This window comes from Chiloscyllium plagiosum, unplaced genomic scaffold (genome assembly GCF_037043375.1).
Source record: "Chiloscyllium plagiosum isolate Xiang-an unplaced genomic scaffold, Cpla_swu_hap1 HiC_scaffold_14, whole genome shotgun sequence".
In the NCBI taxonomy this organism is placed as follows: Eukaryota; Metazoa; Chordata; class Chondrichthyes; order Orectolobiformes; family Hemiscylliidae; genus Chiloscyllium; species Chiloscyllium plagiosum.
The window spans coordinates 69410653-69422841 of NW_028270152.1; the positions used below are offsets into that span (position 1 = coordinate 69410653).

At 50.6% G+C, this 12189-nt stretch overlaps 1 protein-coding gene across 1 annotated transcript in view; it reads left to right on the forward strand.

Moving 5' to 3' along the window:
• grip2b (glutamate receptor interacting protein 2b) overlaps window positions 1-12189 on the forward strand; it is a 186225-nt gene that overhangs the window by 61317 nt on the left and 112719 nt on the right. The window contains exons 2-4 of the mRNA XM_087993993.1: window positions 177-257; window positions 2169-2304; window positions 11781-11926. Coding sequence (XP_087850119.1) covers window positions 177-257; window positions 2169-2304; window positions 11781-11926 — 363 coding nt within the window. The remainder of the gene's footprint in view (window positions 1-176; window positions 258-2168; window positions 2305-11780; window positions 11927-12189) is intronic.

The following is a 12189-nucleotide window of genomic DNA, read 5'->3' on the forward strand; positions in this document are numbered from 1 at the left end:
ACTGGATTTCTGGATTAACAGCCTAGTGATAATACCACTAGGTGATAACCTCCCCATACAGGAGAATCAGCTCCAAGTGGGACTAAAGGTGGAGGTGCAGCAGAAAGAGTAGGAACTGAGGGTGTTGTTGGACTGTGCTTGAATTGTCTAACTCCAACCTTGTGGTTTAATTACAGATGATGGCCCCTACGCGAAGGGGAGAAAGGAAACTGCAGCATCCGAAACAACAGTGTGCGCAAGGAGACAGAGCATACCAGGTACAGAGCTGATAACCAGAGGTTGGAGCAGGAGGTTACTTCCTTACCTCAACTTTCCACCTATCCCACTTCCCCAGGGCACCCACCCAACCTCTCGGTAGATGCTGCATGAAATGGAGCTGTTTGGGTTCGGCTGACTGGGAAGGGCAGGGGTCGAAACACTGATTGACGTGAGGGCAAGCCTGGATCTGAATCTTCCAGGCCTTGCGGACAGACTGAATCCAGAAGATAGACACTCCTGGGAGTGGTACAGAGGCAACCCTTCCAAAGCCACTTGGGAAGAGTCTGTATTGACTGAGAATGGGGCGGTGGGTGTCGTTTCATCCTCTCTGACTGAGCCACTGGCTCGGGAATTGCCAACTCATGGTGTGAGCGAGAGCATGTTCCACTGCGCCACCTTTCAGGGGGCCAGTGGTTACGGATTGCTGAAACATTTCAGCAGATGGACCCTCACACTGTTGGGTTGGCATTGGTTGTCCACCCTGGACAGTCGACATCTTTGCGGTGCTCCATGGGCGCCCTGCCCTGGGTAGACTTGCCCATGACGCAACCAACAGTGCAGCTCTTGCTGTCGATCAGATTGGGCATGTGGGGCTGAAAGCCGAATTTTAAATCCACGGTCTGCTGCCTGCACATAGCAAAGCCGAGTGGAGAATGGACGGGACGTTGTGCATTACGACTGAAGAAATTGCTGCAGAAACTCAACAGCACCAGTGGACAGGGAAACCAGAGTTCTCATCAACCAGTTTGTCTCTCCACGGAAGCTGCCAGAGTTTCAGTCTTTCAGGTTTCCAATCTCTGTCACGTCTTGCTCTGGCAGATCATTGAGCCCGACTGAATAAAGTCTAGTTGTGGCTGACGGGCGTTTGATTATTGTTTGAGAGGGCGAAAGGAGGTCATTGTGCATCTTTTATTGGACCGCTGAGTATCTATCTGTCGTTAATCTCCTTATTACTGCAGTGTGGATACTATCAAATCCCTTTTGGAACATGAGCAGATAAACAGCAGGAACCACCAGGGAAGAGATGTGAAAAATCTTTTTGTTTTCTGCAACCAATTTCTTCCTTCACCTAGCACTGCCAGTAAGGGGGGGGGGGGGAGAGGGAGACTTAAAAGTAGCACTCAACTGCAAAGGAAATGAATTACAGACCGTAGAATGGTTAATGCCCATCGTACCTGTGCTAGCTAGCCAATTAACCTTGTTCCCTTATTCTGTCCACACAAGTAACCTTTCCTTCTTAGTATTTATTTATTCTCCTGATCAAAAGTCAAGGCATGCAAGAGCTCAAAACTACACTTGATCACCAATAGCTGGAGATATTATAAGAACAAGGATGCCGGGGGCTTAGTTAAACCAGTGAAGGACCGGTGTGCTTAAAGTGAGTACTTGTGGATGAAGTGCTAACTAACAAAGGCAGAATTATTTTAAAGGTGATTAAAAATATCCGAGAATAAATATGCCACTGGCAGTCAGGAGCAGTAAGAGGACATGTCAGCTATGATATCTGACAGATTCCTCGGGTTTTTAAGATTGGAGTGGTGCTGGAAAAGCACAGCAAGTCAGGCAGCATCCTAGGAGCAGGAGAATTGACATTTCGGGCCAAAGCCCTTCATCAGATAATGGATTTAAACAATAAGGGGGCTCTCACTCGGAATTATAGTTATAATTTTTCAAGGTATTACTTTAAGTGTGAAGCCTCAATACAAGCAAGCAGGTATTGGGAAGTAAAGGCTACAGTGGTGGTGTAGTGAGGAGCAACAGTAAGTGGGCAGCTCTTTCAATGAGTCAGCAATCACACATACAACGGGGGTGACTGGACTATTTCTGCAATGTGTGGTCCTGTGATCCTAACGCAGGACAGAGTCTCAAGCAGCGGATCTGTATGTGTTACTATTGTGTCTCACTAACAGAGGAGCTGAAGGGAATTACGGTGGTGGACCTCATCAAGAAGGAAGGCTGCACCCTGGGGCTGACGATATCTGGCGGGACTGACAAAGATGGCAGGCCCCGAGTATCGAACCTGCGACCTGGAGGATTGGCTGCCAGGTGAGGCGTACAATCAACCAGTACCATTCTCCTTTGCTACAATTTGTTTAGAACCCACTGTGTTTATTTCTCTTTAACAAAAATACAGTTATACTTCGTACTTGTTCATCACCTGAGCCACCTCTCGAGTATCCTATCCTGCAGCTGGTTCCAAGCCTCAGCTTAGACAGGGGAAGACAATCTCTTTGGTATAGTGGCTCAGTGGTTAGCATTGCTGTCTCACAGCGCCAGGGAGCCGGGTTCGATTCCAGGCTTGGGTGACTGCGCGGAATTTGCACGTTCTCCCCGTGTCTGCGTGGGTTTCGTCCTGGTGCTCCGGTTTCCTCCCACAATTCAAAGATGTGCAGCCTAATTGGATTAGCCATGGGAAATATAGGGTTACAGGGATAGGATGGGAGTGGGGGTGTAGGGGTGGGGTAGGGGGGTGTCTGGGAGGGATGCTCTTCAGAGAGTTGGTGTGGACTGAATGGCTTGATTTCAGACTGTAGGGATTCTGTGATTTGAAGTACAGAGTGGAGCAAACGCACACCTGGATCAGCTCGAGGTGTCTGGGTCATCAGCGTGGGCAGTCCTCGCTACTTCTCAGGTTCTTTTGTTCTGAAACCACCTCCTTCATTAATGAATGTCATTGGGCGATCATGGTATTGTGCCAAAAAATAACTCCTTAAATTCACTGAGTCTGCAACTCTCCAAGAAGGTGTCTACAAGCTACAAGAAAGGCTTACATTTATATGGTGCCCTGAGTGTCCCCAGAGCATTATCGAACCAGTGAGTGTAAATTTTGTAAGGTTCCAAACCTACTTCATCCAGAGTAGGAATTGAACTGTCACTGAAGATGATGGTTGGCACGCTTGCCTTCATTGGTCAGAGCATTGCGTATAGGAGTTGGGACGCCATTTTGTGGGTGTCCAAGACAGTGGAGAGGCCACTTTTGGAGTACTGCATGCAATTCTGGTCACCCTGCTATCGGAAGGATGTTATTTAAAAGGAAAGGGTGCAGAAAAGATTGACAAGGGTGTCACTGAGACTAGACTGTTTGAGTGACAAGGATAGGCTGGGACCTCTTTCAGTGGAGCGTCGGAGGCTGAGTGGTGGCCTGAGGGATTTATAAAATCACGAGGGGCATAGCTAAGATAAATAATCAAGGTTTTTTCCTCTGGGGAGGGGAGTCCAAAAGTAGACGGCATGGGTTGAAGGTGAGAGGGAAAAAGGGACCTAAGCGGCAACATTTTCATACAGAGAGTGGTGCATATATGGAACTAAGTGTACTATACCACTGGAGGAGTGGGTGTCTGGGTGTACTATACCACTGGAGGAGTGGGTGTCTGGATGTACTATACCACTGGAGGAGTGGGTGTCTGGATGTACTATACCACTGGAGGAGTGGGTGTCTGGGTATACTGTACCACTGGAGGAGTGGGTGTCTGGGTGTACTATACCACTGGAGGAGTGGGTGTACTGTACCACTGGAGGAGTGGGTGTCTGGGTGTACTATACCACTGGAGGAGTGGGTGTCTGTGTATACCGTACCACTGGAGGAGTGGGTGGCTGGGTGTACTGGAGGAGTGTGTGTCAGGGTGTACCGTACCACTGGAGGAGTGTGTGTCTGGGTGTACTATACCACTGGAGGAGTGTGTGACTGGGTGTACGGTACCACTGGAGGAGTGGGTGTCTGGGTGTACTGTATCACTGAAGGAGTGTGTGTCAGGGTGTACCGTACCACTGGAGGAGTGTGTGTCTGGGTGTACTATATCACTGGAGGATTGGGTGTCTGGGTGTACCGTACCACTGGAGGAGTGGGTGTCTGGGTGTACCGTACCACTGGAGGAGTGGGTGTACTGTATCACTGAAGGAGTGTGTGTCTGGGTGTACCGTACCACTGGAGGAGTGTGTGTCTGGGTGTACCGTACCACTGGAGGAGTGGGTGTACTGTATCACTGAAGGAGTGTGTGTCTGGGTGTACCATACCACTGGAGGAGTGTGTGTCTGGGTGTACCGTACCACTGGAGGAGTGTGTGTCTGGGTGTACCGTACCACTGGAGGAGTGTGTGTCTGGGTGTACTGTACCACTGGAGGAGTGGGGTCTGGGTGTACCGTACCACTGGAGGAGTGGGTGTCTGGGTGTACCATACCACTGGAGGAGTGGGTGTCTGGGTGTACTATACCACTGGAGGAGTGTGTGTCTGGGTGTACTATACCACTGGAGGAGTGTGTGTCTGGGTGTACTATACCACTGGAGGAGTGGGTATCTGGGTGTACCATACCACTGGAGGAGTGTGTGTCTGGGTGTACCATACCACTGGAGGAGTGGGTGTCTGGGTGGACTGAATCACTGGAGGAGTGGGTGTCTGGGTGTACCATACCACTGGAGGAGTGTGTGTCTGGGTGTACCATACCACTGGAGGAGTGTGTGTCTGGTTGTACCATACCACTGGAGGAGTGTGTGTCTGGGTGTACCATACCACTGGAGGAGTGTGTGTCTGGGTGTACCATACCACTGGAGGAGTGTGTGTCTGGTTGTACCATACCACTGGAGGAGTGTGTGTCTGGGTGTACCATACCACTGGAGGAGTGGGTGTTTGGGTGTACCATACCACTGGAGGAGTGGCTGTCTGGGTGTACCATACCACTGGAGGAGTGGGTGTCTGGGTGTACCGTACCACTGGAGGAGTGTGTGTCTGGGTGTACTATACCACTGGAGGAGTGGGTGTCTGGGTGTACCATACCACTGGAGGAGTGGGTGTCTGGGTGTACCGTACCACTGGAGGAGTGTGTGTCTGGGTGTACTATACCACTGGAGGAGTGTGTGACTGGGTGTACGGTACCACTGGAGGAGTGGGTGTCTGGGTGTACTGTATCACTGAAGGAGTGTGTGTCAGGGTGTACCGTACCACTGGAGGAGTGTGTGTCTGGGTGTACTATATCACTGGAGGATTGGGTGTCTGGGTGTACCGTACCACTGGAGGAGTGTGTGTCTGGGTGTACGGTACCACTGGAGGAGTGGGTGTCTGGGTGTACTGTATCACTGAAGGAGTGTGTGTCAGGGTGTACCGTACCACTGGAGGAGTGTGTGTCTGGGTGTACTATATCACTGGAGGATTGGGTGTCTGGGTGTACCGTACCACTGGAGGAGTGTGTGTCTGGGTGTACCGTACCACTGGAGGAGTGGGTGTCTGGGTGTACCATACCACTGGAGGAGTGGGTGTCTGGGTGTACCATACCACTGGAGGAGTGGGTGTCTGGGTGTACTATACCACTGGAGGAGTGTGTGTCTGGGTGTACTATACCACTGGAGGAGTGTGTGTCTGGGTGTACTATACCACTGGAGGAGTGGCTGTCTGGGTGTACCATACCACTGGAGGAGTGGGTGTCTGGGTGTACCGTACCACTGGAGGAGTGTGTGTCTGGGTGTACTATACCACTGGAGGAGTGGGTGTCTGGGTGTACCGTACCACTGGAGGAGTGTGTGTCTGGGTGTACTATACCACTGGAGGAGTGGGTATCTGGGTGTACCATACCACTGGAGGAGTGGGTGTCTGGGTGTACTGAATCACTGGAGGAGTGGGTGTCTGGGTTTACCATACCACTGGAGGAGTGGATGTCTGGGTGTACCATACCACTGGAGGAGTGTGTGTCTGGGTGTACCGTACCACTGGAGGAGTGTGTGTCTGGGTGTACCATACCACTGGAGGAGTGGGTGTCTGGACTATACCACTGGTGGAGTGTGTGTCTGGGTGTACTATACCACTGGTTGAGTGGGTATCTGGGTGTACCATACCACTGGAGGAGTGGGTGTCTGGGTGTACTGAATCACTGGAGGAGTGGGTGTCTGGGTGTACTATACCACTGGAGGAGTGGGTGTCTGGGTGTACCATACCACTGGAGGATTGGGTGTCTGGGTGTACCGTACCACTGGAGGAGTGGGTGTCTGGGTGTACTATACCACTGGAGGAGTGTGTGACTGGGTGTACTGAATCACTGGAGGAGTGGGTGTCTGGGTGTACTATACCACTGGAGGAGTGTGTGTCTGGGTGTACCGTACCACTGGAGGAGTGGGTGTCTGGGTGTACCGGACCACTGGAGGAGTGGGTGTCTGGGTGTACCGGACCACTGGAGGAGTGTGTGTCTGGGTGTACCATACCACTGGAGGCGTGTGTGTCTGGGTGTACCATACCACTGGAGGAGTGGGTGTCTGGGTGTACCATACCACTGGAGGAGTGTGTGTCTGGGTGTACCATATCACTGGAGGAGTGTGTGTCTGGGTGTACCATACCACTGGAGGAGTGTGTGTCTGGGTGTACCATACCACTGGAGGAGTGTGTGTCTGGTTGTACCATACCACTGGAGGAGTGTGTCTGGGTGTACCATACCACTGGAGGAGTGGGTGTCTGGGTGTACCGTACCACTGGAGGAGTGGGTGTCTGGGTGTACCGTACCACTGGAGGAGTGTGTGTCTGGGTGTACCATACCACTGGAGGAGTGGGTGTCTGGGTGTACCATACCACTGGAGGAGTGTGTGTCTGGGTGTACCATACCACTGGAGGAGTGGGTGTCTGGGTGTACCGTACCACTGGAGGAGTGTGTGTCTGGGTGTACCATACCACTGGAGGAGTGTGTGTCTGGTTGTACCATACCACTGGAGGAGTGTGTGTCTGGGTGTACTGTATCACTGGAGGAGTGTGTGTCTGGGTGTACCATACCACTGGAGGAGTGGGTGTCTGGGTGTACCGTACCACTGGAGGAGTGGGTGTCTGGGTGTACTGAATCACTGGAGGAGTGGGTGTCTGGGTGTACTATACCACTGGAGGAATGTGTGTCTGGGTGTACTATACCACTGGAGGAGTGGGTGTCTGGGTGTACCATACCACTGGAGGAGTGTATGTCTGGGTGTACTGTATCACTGGAGGAGTGTGTGTCTGGGTGTACCATACCACTGGAGGAGTGGGTGTCTGGGTGTACCGTACCACTGGAGGAGTGGGTGTCTGGGTGTACCGTACCACTGGAGGAGTGGGTGTCTGGGTGTACCGTACCACTGGAGGAGTGGGTGTCTGGGTGTACCATACCACTGGAGGAGTGGGTGTCTGGGTGTACCATACCACTGGAGGAGTGTGTGTCTGGGTGTACCATACCACTGGAGGAGTGGGTGTCTGGGTGTACCGTACCACTGGAGGAGTGTGTGTCTGGGTGTACCATACCACTGGAGGAGTGTGTGTCTGGTTGTACCATACCACTGGAGGAGTGTGTGTCTGGGTGTACTGTATCACTGGAGGAGTGTGTGTCTGGGTGTACCATACCACTGGAGGAGTGGGTGTCTGGGTGTACCGTACCACTGGAGGAGTGGGTGTCTGGGTGTACTGAATCACTGGAGGAGTTGGTGTCTGGGTGTACTATACCACTGGAGGAATGTGTGTCTGGGTGTACTATACCACTGGAGGAGTGTATGTCTGGGTGTACTGTATCACTGGAGGAGTGTGTGTCTGGGTGTACCATACCACTGGAGGAGTGTGTGTCTGGGTGTACCATACCACTGGAGGAGTGGGTGTCTGGGTGTACCGTACCACTGGAGGAGTGGGTGTCTGGGTGTACTGAATCACTGGAGGTGTGGGTGTCTGGGTGTACTATACCACTGGAGGAGTGTGTGTCTGGGTGTACCATACCACTGGAGGAGTGTGTGTCTGGGTGTACTATACCACTGGAGGAATGTGTGTCTGGGTGTACTATACCACTGGAGGAGTGGGTGTCTGGGTGTACCATACCACTGGAGGAGTGTATGTCTGGGTGTACTGTATCACTGGAGGAGTGGGTGTCTGGGTGTACCATACCACTGGAGGAGTGGGTGTCTGGGTGTACCGTACCACTGGAGGAGTGGGTGTCTGGGTGTACTGGAGGAGTGGGTGTCTGGGTGTACCGTACCACTGGAGGAGTGGGTGTCTGGGTGTACTGGAGGAGTGGGTGTCTGGGTGTACCGTACCACTGGAGGAGTGGGTATCTGGGTGTACTGTATGACTGGTGGATTGGAGTGCTGCATCAGTGAAGGGGAAGGAATCAGAGGCAGCGATGAAATAAAAGAAAAACAATACCAGTCCTTCACAAACTGACAGATGGTGTCTTTCATGCAAATCTCTGTTGCACGATTTCCTCCCCAGGAGATTTGAGCATCCCCAGGTACTTCATGATTGTTGTGTAAGCAGCAATGTAAAGGCATTTTCAGTCATGCAAGTGAGCTCCGGCCCAGTCTCTCTGCACTCTGCTACTGTCTTCCAGCACCATGTGAAGGGAAGTGGAATTGCTGAAACAAGGTTTATGTTAGAGTTAATCAATTCATTGCTTTTAAAAAAAAGATTAACCTTAATTAAATGCTTGCTTGGTTCTTTGCTTCTAAAAGTCCTTCCTGCACTGCCACCCTTGGCATGGAGCCAAGTCAAGTCTTATCCCGTTTCTCTGACTGATCACTTCCATCTCTCCTGGAGCTGACTGTCCAATCTCTAACTGGCTCTCTTGCAGTGACTGTTTGTGTGTCTGAGTTTTGACAAGTGTCGACAGATATCCTGATGGAAGAGGCATCACGACCAGTCACTTCTGCAACTTGTGTCAAAGGAGTTGTCAGTTATGAACTTAACTGAGAGGTTGGATCAGCAGAGTGGCCTGCACCCAACATACCCAGAGAGGGCCCTTTTGTTTCCTGTACAAAGGGCAATAAGTAGTAGCTACAATCAGGTTGATCATCCTTCCCCATCCCCCCAATCATCTCGTCATTTCTGCCCTATAGGTCTTGAGGCTAATTAACCTCCGTATCTCATTGGAACAACTGCTCTCCCAGGTAGATTAGATTAGATTACATTACAGTGTGGAAACAGGCCCTTCGGCCCAACAAGTCCACACCGACCCGCCGAAGCGCAACCCACCCATACATTTACCCCTTACCTAACACTATGGGCAATTTAGCATGGCCAATTCACCTGACTTGCACATCTTTGGACTGTGGGAGGAAACCGGAGCACCCGGAGGAAACCCACGCAGACACGGGGAGAACGTGCAAACTCCACACAGTTAGTCGCCTGAGGCAGGAATTGAACCCGGGTCTCCGGCGCTGTGAAGCAGCAGTGCTAACCACTGTGCCACCGTGCCGCCCACAGGGTCAATGAATTCAGGACTGGGCGTGACCTTCAATGGGAATGATTCAATTCACCCAGTTTCTCTCTGGTTAGAGTGATTATGTTCCGTGTGAATACAGTCTCCCACCTTTACCTCCCTCAGTATTTACTGTTCGTTGAACTAGATGTTGAAAAGAGCAGCAAAGGCATCCTGATCTCCTGGACAATTACACCGTTCAGAGTTGAAGAGTGAGGTGCTGGAAAAGCACAGCCGGTCAGGCAGCATCCGAGGAGCAGGAGAGTCGACGTTTCGAGCTTAAGTTCTTCATCAGGAACTTCATCATTCCTGATGAGGAGCATATACTCAAAACGTCGATCCTCCTGCTCCCCGGATGTTGCCTGACCGGCTGTGCTTTACCAGCACCTCACTCTTCGACTCTAATCTCCAGCAACTGCAGCCCTCACTTTCTCCTTGTTAACTATAGCCCTCAGCCAACACCAAAAAACAGGCAGGGTATTTTGTAATCATCATGTTCAGTGATGTTAATGACACATCTCTGGAGCAGGTGGGACTCGAACTCACGCTACCAACCACATTGCAAATCATGTCCTAAACTGGATGCTTTAATAACTTATCTGTTGGGAGGTCTGTGCCAATGTGTGCAATTACTCCACATGAGCTCTGAAACACTGTGGGATGTTCCGAGGGGGTGGAAGGAACTGTATGAATGCAAACGTTTTGCACCCAGACCCAGGTGTTTGCCAATCCACAGTGCAGCCTCTGGCCGACAGGGTGAGCTGGAGACTCTCAGTCTTCCCAGGGCAGTGAATTGAATTCTGACCTCCACTGTGCATTGATGGTCCAGCATTCAGCGCACAGCTTAATCCCTGCGCCACATGGAAGGGGGCGAGTCACTTTATCCCTGGTAACTAAAATCAGTTACACATTGGGAAGGACTACACTGCGTCTGTGAAATTGGGATCACTTCCGGCTGCTCAGTGTGGAAGTGACTAAGTCCCGTTTCATACTGCAGAAGCTTGAGGTGACTCATTTTCCAGATGAGACGTTAGACCGAGACACTGTCTGTCTTCTCAATCAACCATAAAGAATTCTACAGCTCTGTTCTGACAAAGGACAGCGGTGTTCTCCTCAGGATTACTCAACCAATATTTATCCTTCAACAAAAGGCAGGTCTATTTCGAGCAATGAGAGAGCAGCAAGATCTCATTGCTGTTTGTGAGATCTTGCTGTGCTGATGTTGGCTGCCATGAGTCCTGCAGTACAAATGAAAGATGCGTTTTGAAGAACCGACTCAAAGCGTTAACTCTGTTTCTCTCTCCACAGATGCTGCCAGACCTGCTGAATTTCTCCAGCAGTCTCTGCTTTTTGTTTCAGATTTCCAGCATCCCTGGCATTTTATGATTATTTGCACTACACTGTATGCAAAGGGCATTGAAGCGTAACTGGGGCTACCCAGAAATGGAAGGCCTTTCTTGATGGCTCTCCCCTTTAATTTCCATTTGTGTTGGGTCAAGACACAAGAAATGGGAGCCTGAGTAGGCCATTTGGCCCCTCCTGCCTGCTCCATCATTCAATAGGATTTGACTGGCCTTCTATCTCAACCCCACCTTCCCACACTACGTCACATTCCCTGTGTACACTCGGCTCTGTCAAGCATTTTTTTGGAAGGTGTTTGACACTGAGTGTTCACAGCTCTCTGCAGTGCAGGATTCTAGTGAGTCACAACTCTTTGAGTTGAACTTACACTGTTGGCATCATTCTGGCTGAGGTAGATTTGCAACATGTCTCCTCATTTGCTTCATGCTCCAATAAAGAGAAATGCCAATGCTCCCTTGTGGACAATGGGTAATTACCCACCTTTTTCAAAGGCTCAGCACTGTTTAGATTACAGTTGAGCTCCTTCGTATTGGAATCAGGAATTTGGAAACCTATGGGATGGTCTATTCTCAGCCAGAGGCTCAAAATGGCCGCACCAACATTGGCAGGTAGTAGGGGAAGGTCCCCCTGATTTCTGTCTTGGCTTGTAGGCTGACCCTCTCACTGGGAGATAGAATGAAGTTGTGTGATTGCAATTCTTCCCTTGCTGAGCTAACATTCAATAACGGGGTCACCAGAGGGTAGTTCAGGATGGCACACCAGCACCCTCTGATCTGTTTTACCTTAGCGTGGGCAGAGGACTGAGCTGGTGCCAGGAAGAAGATAATCTATGAGGAAGGATTTAGAAAGATGGAGATTCCAATCCAGTTTTGTCCAGTCCAATCCCCGAAGAGAGTAATCCTGTGTGGGTGGTGCATCTTGCAATTTTATTGTTAACCCAGTCTGCCTTACCACGCCTTCATTGATCCAATTCCTCATTGTAGGAGTGACCAGCTAAATATCGGAGACTACATCAAGTCAGTTAATGGGATCAACCTGACCAAGCTCCGGCACAATGAGATTATCAGCCTGCTGAAGAACGTGGGAGAACGGGTGGTCCTTGAAGTGGAATATGAGCTTCCCCCTGTTGGTGAGAGCATGAAGCTTCCTGATTCACTGTTCTTTTAAACAAAGACTAACCAGAATGGGCTGAGTCACGATTATAGACCATAGACCATATGGTGGTGCCTTAATGTTGTTACTGTACTGTTTCATATCCATTCAAAGTGAGGGAAGTTTTTCGGGGGTGGGGTGGAATGGGAATAAAAAGGATCTTTTTCAGGGCTCCTTGTCAGCCTTACCTACCCCCAAGTCAGGTATAGTGTGGCTAGTCACACAGTGCTATGCCCTCTG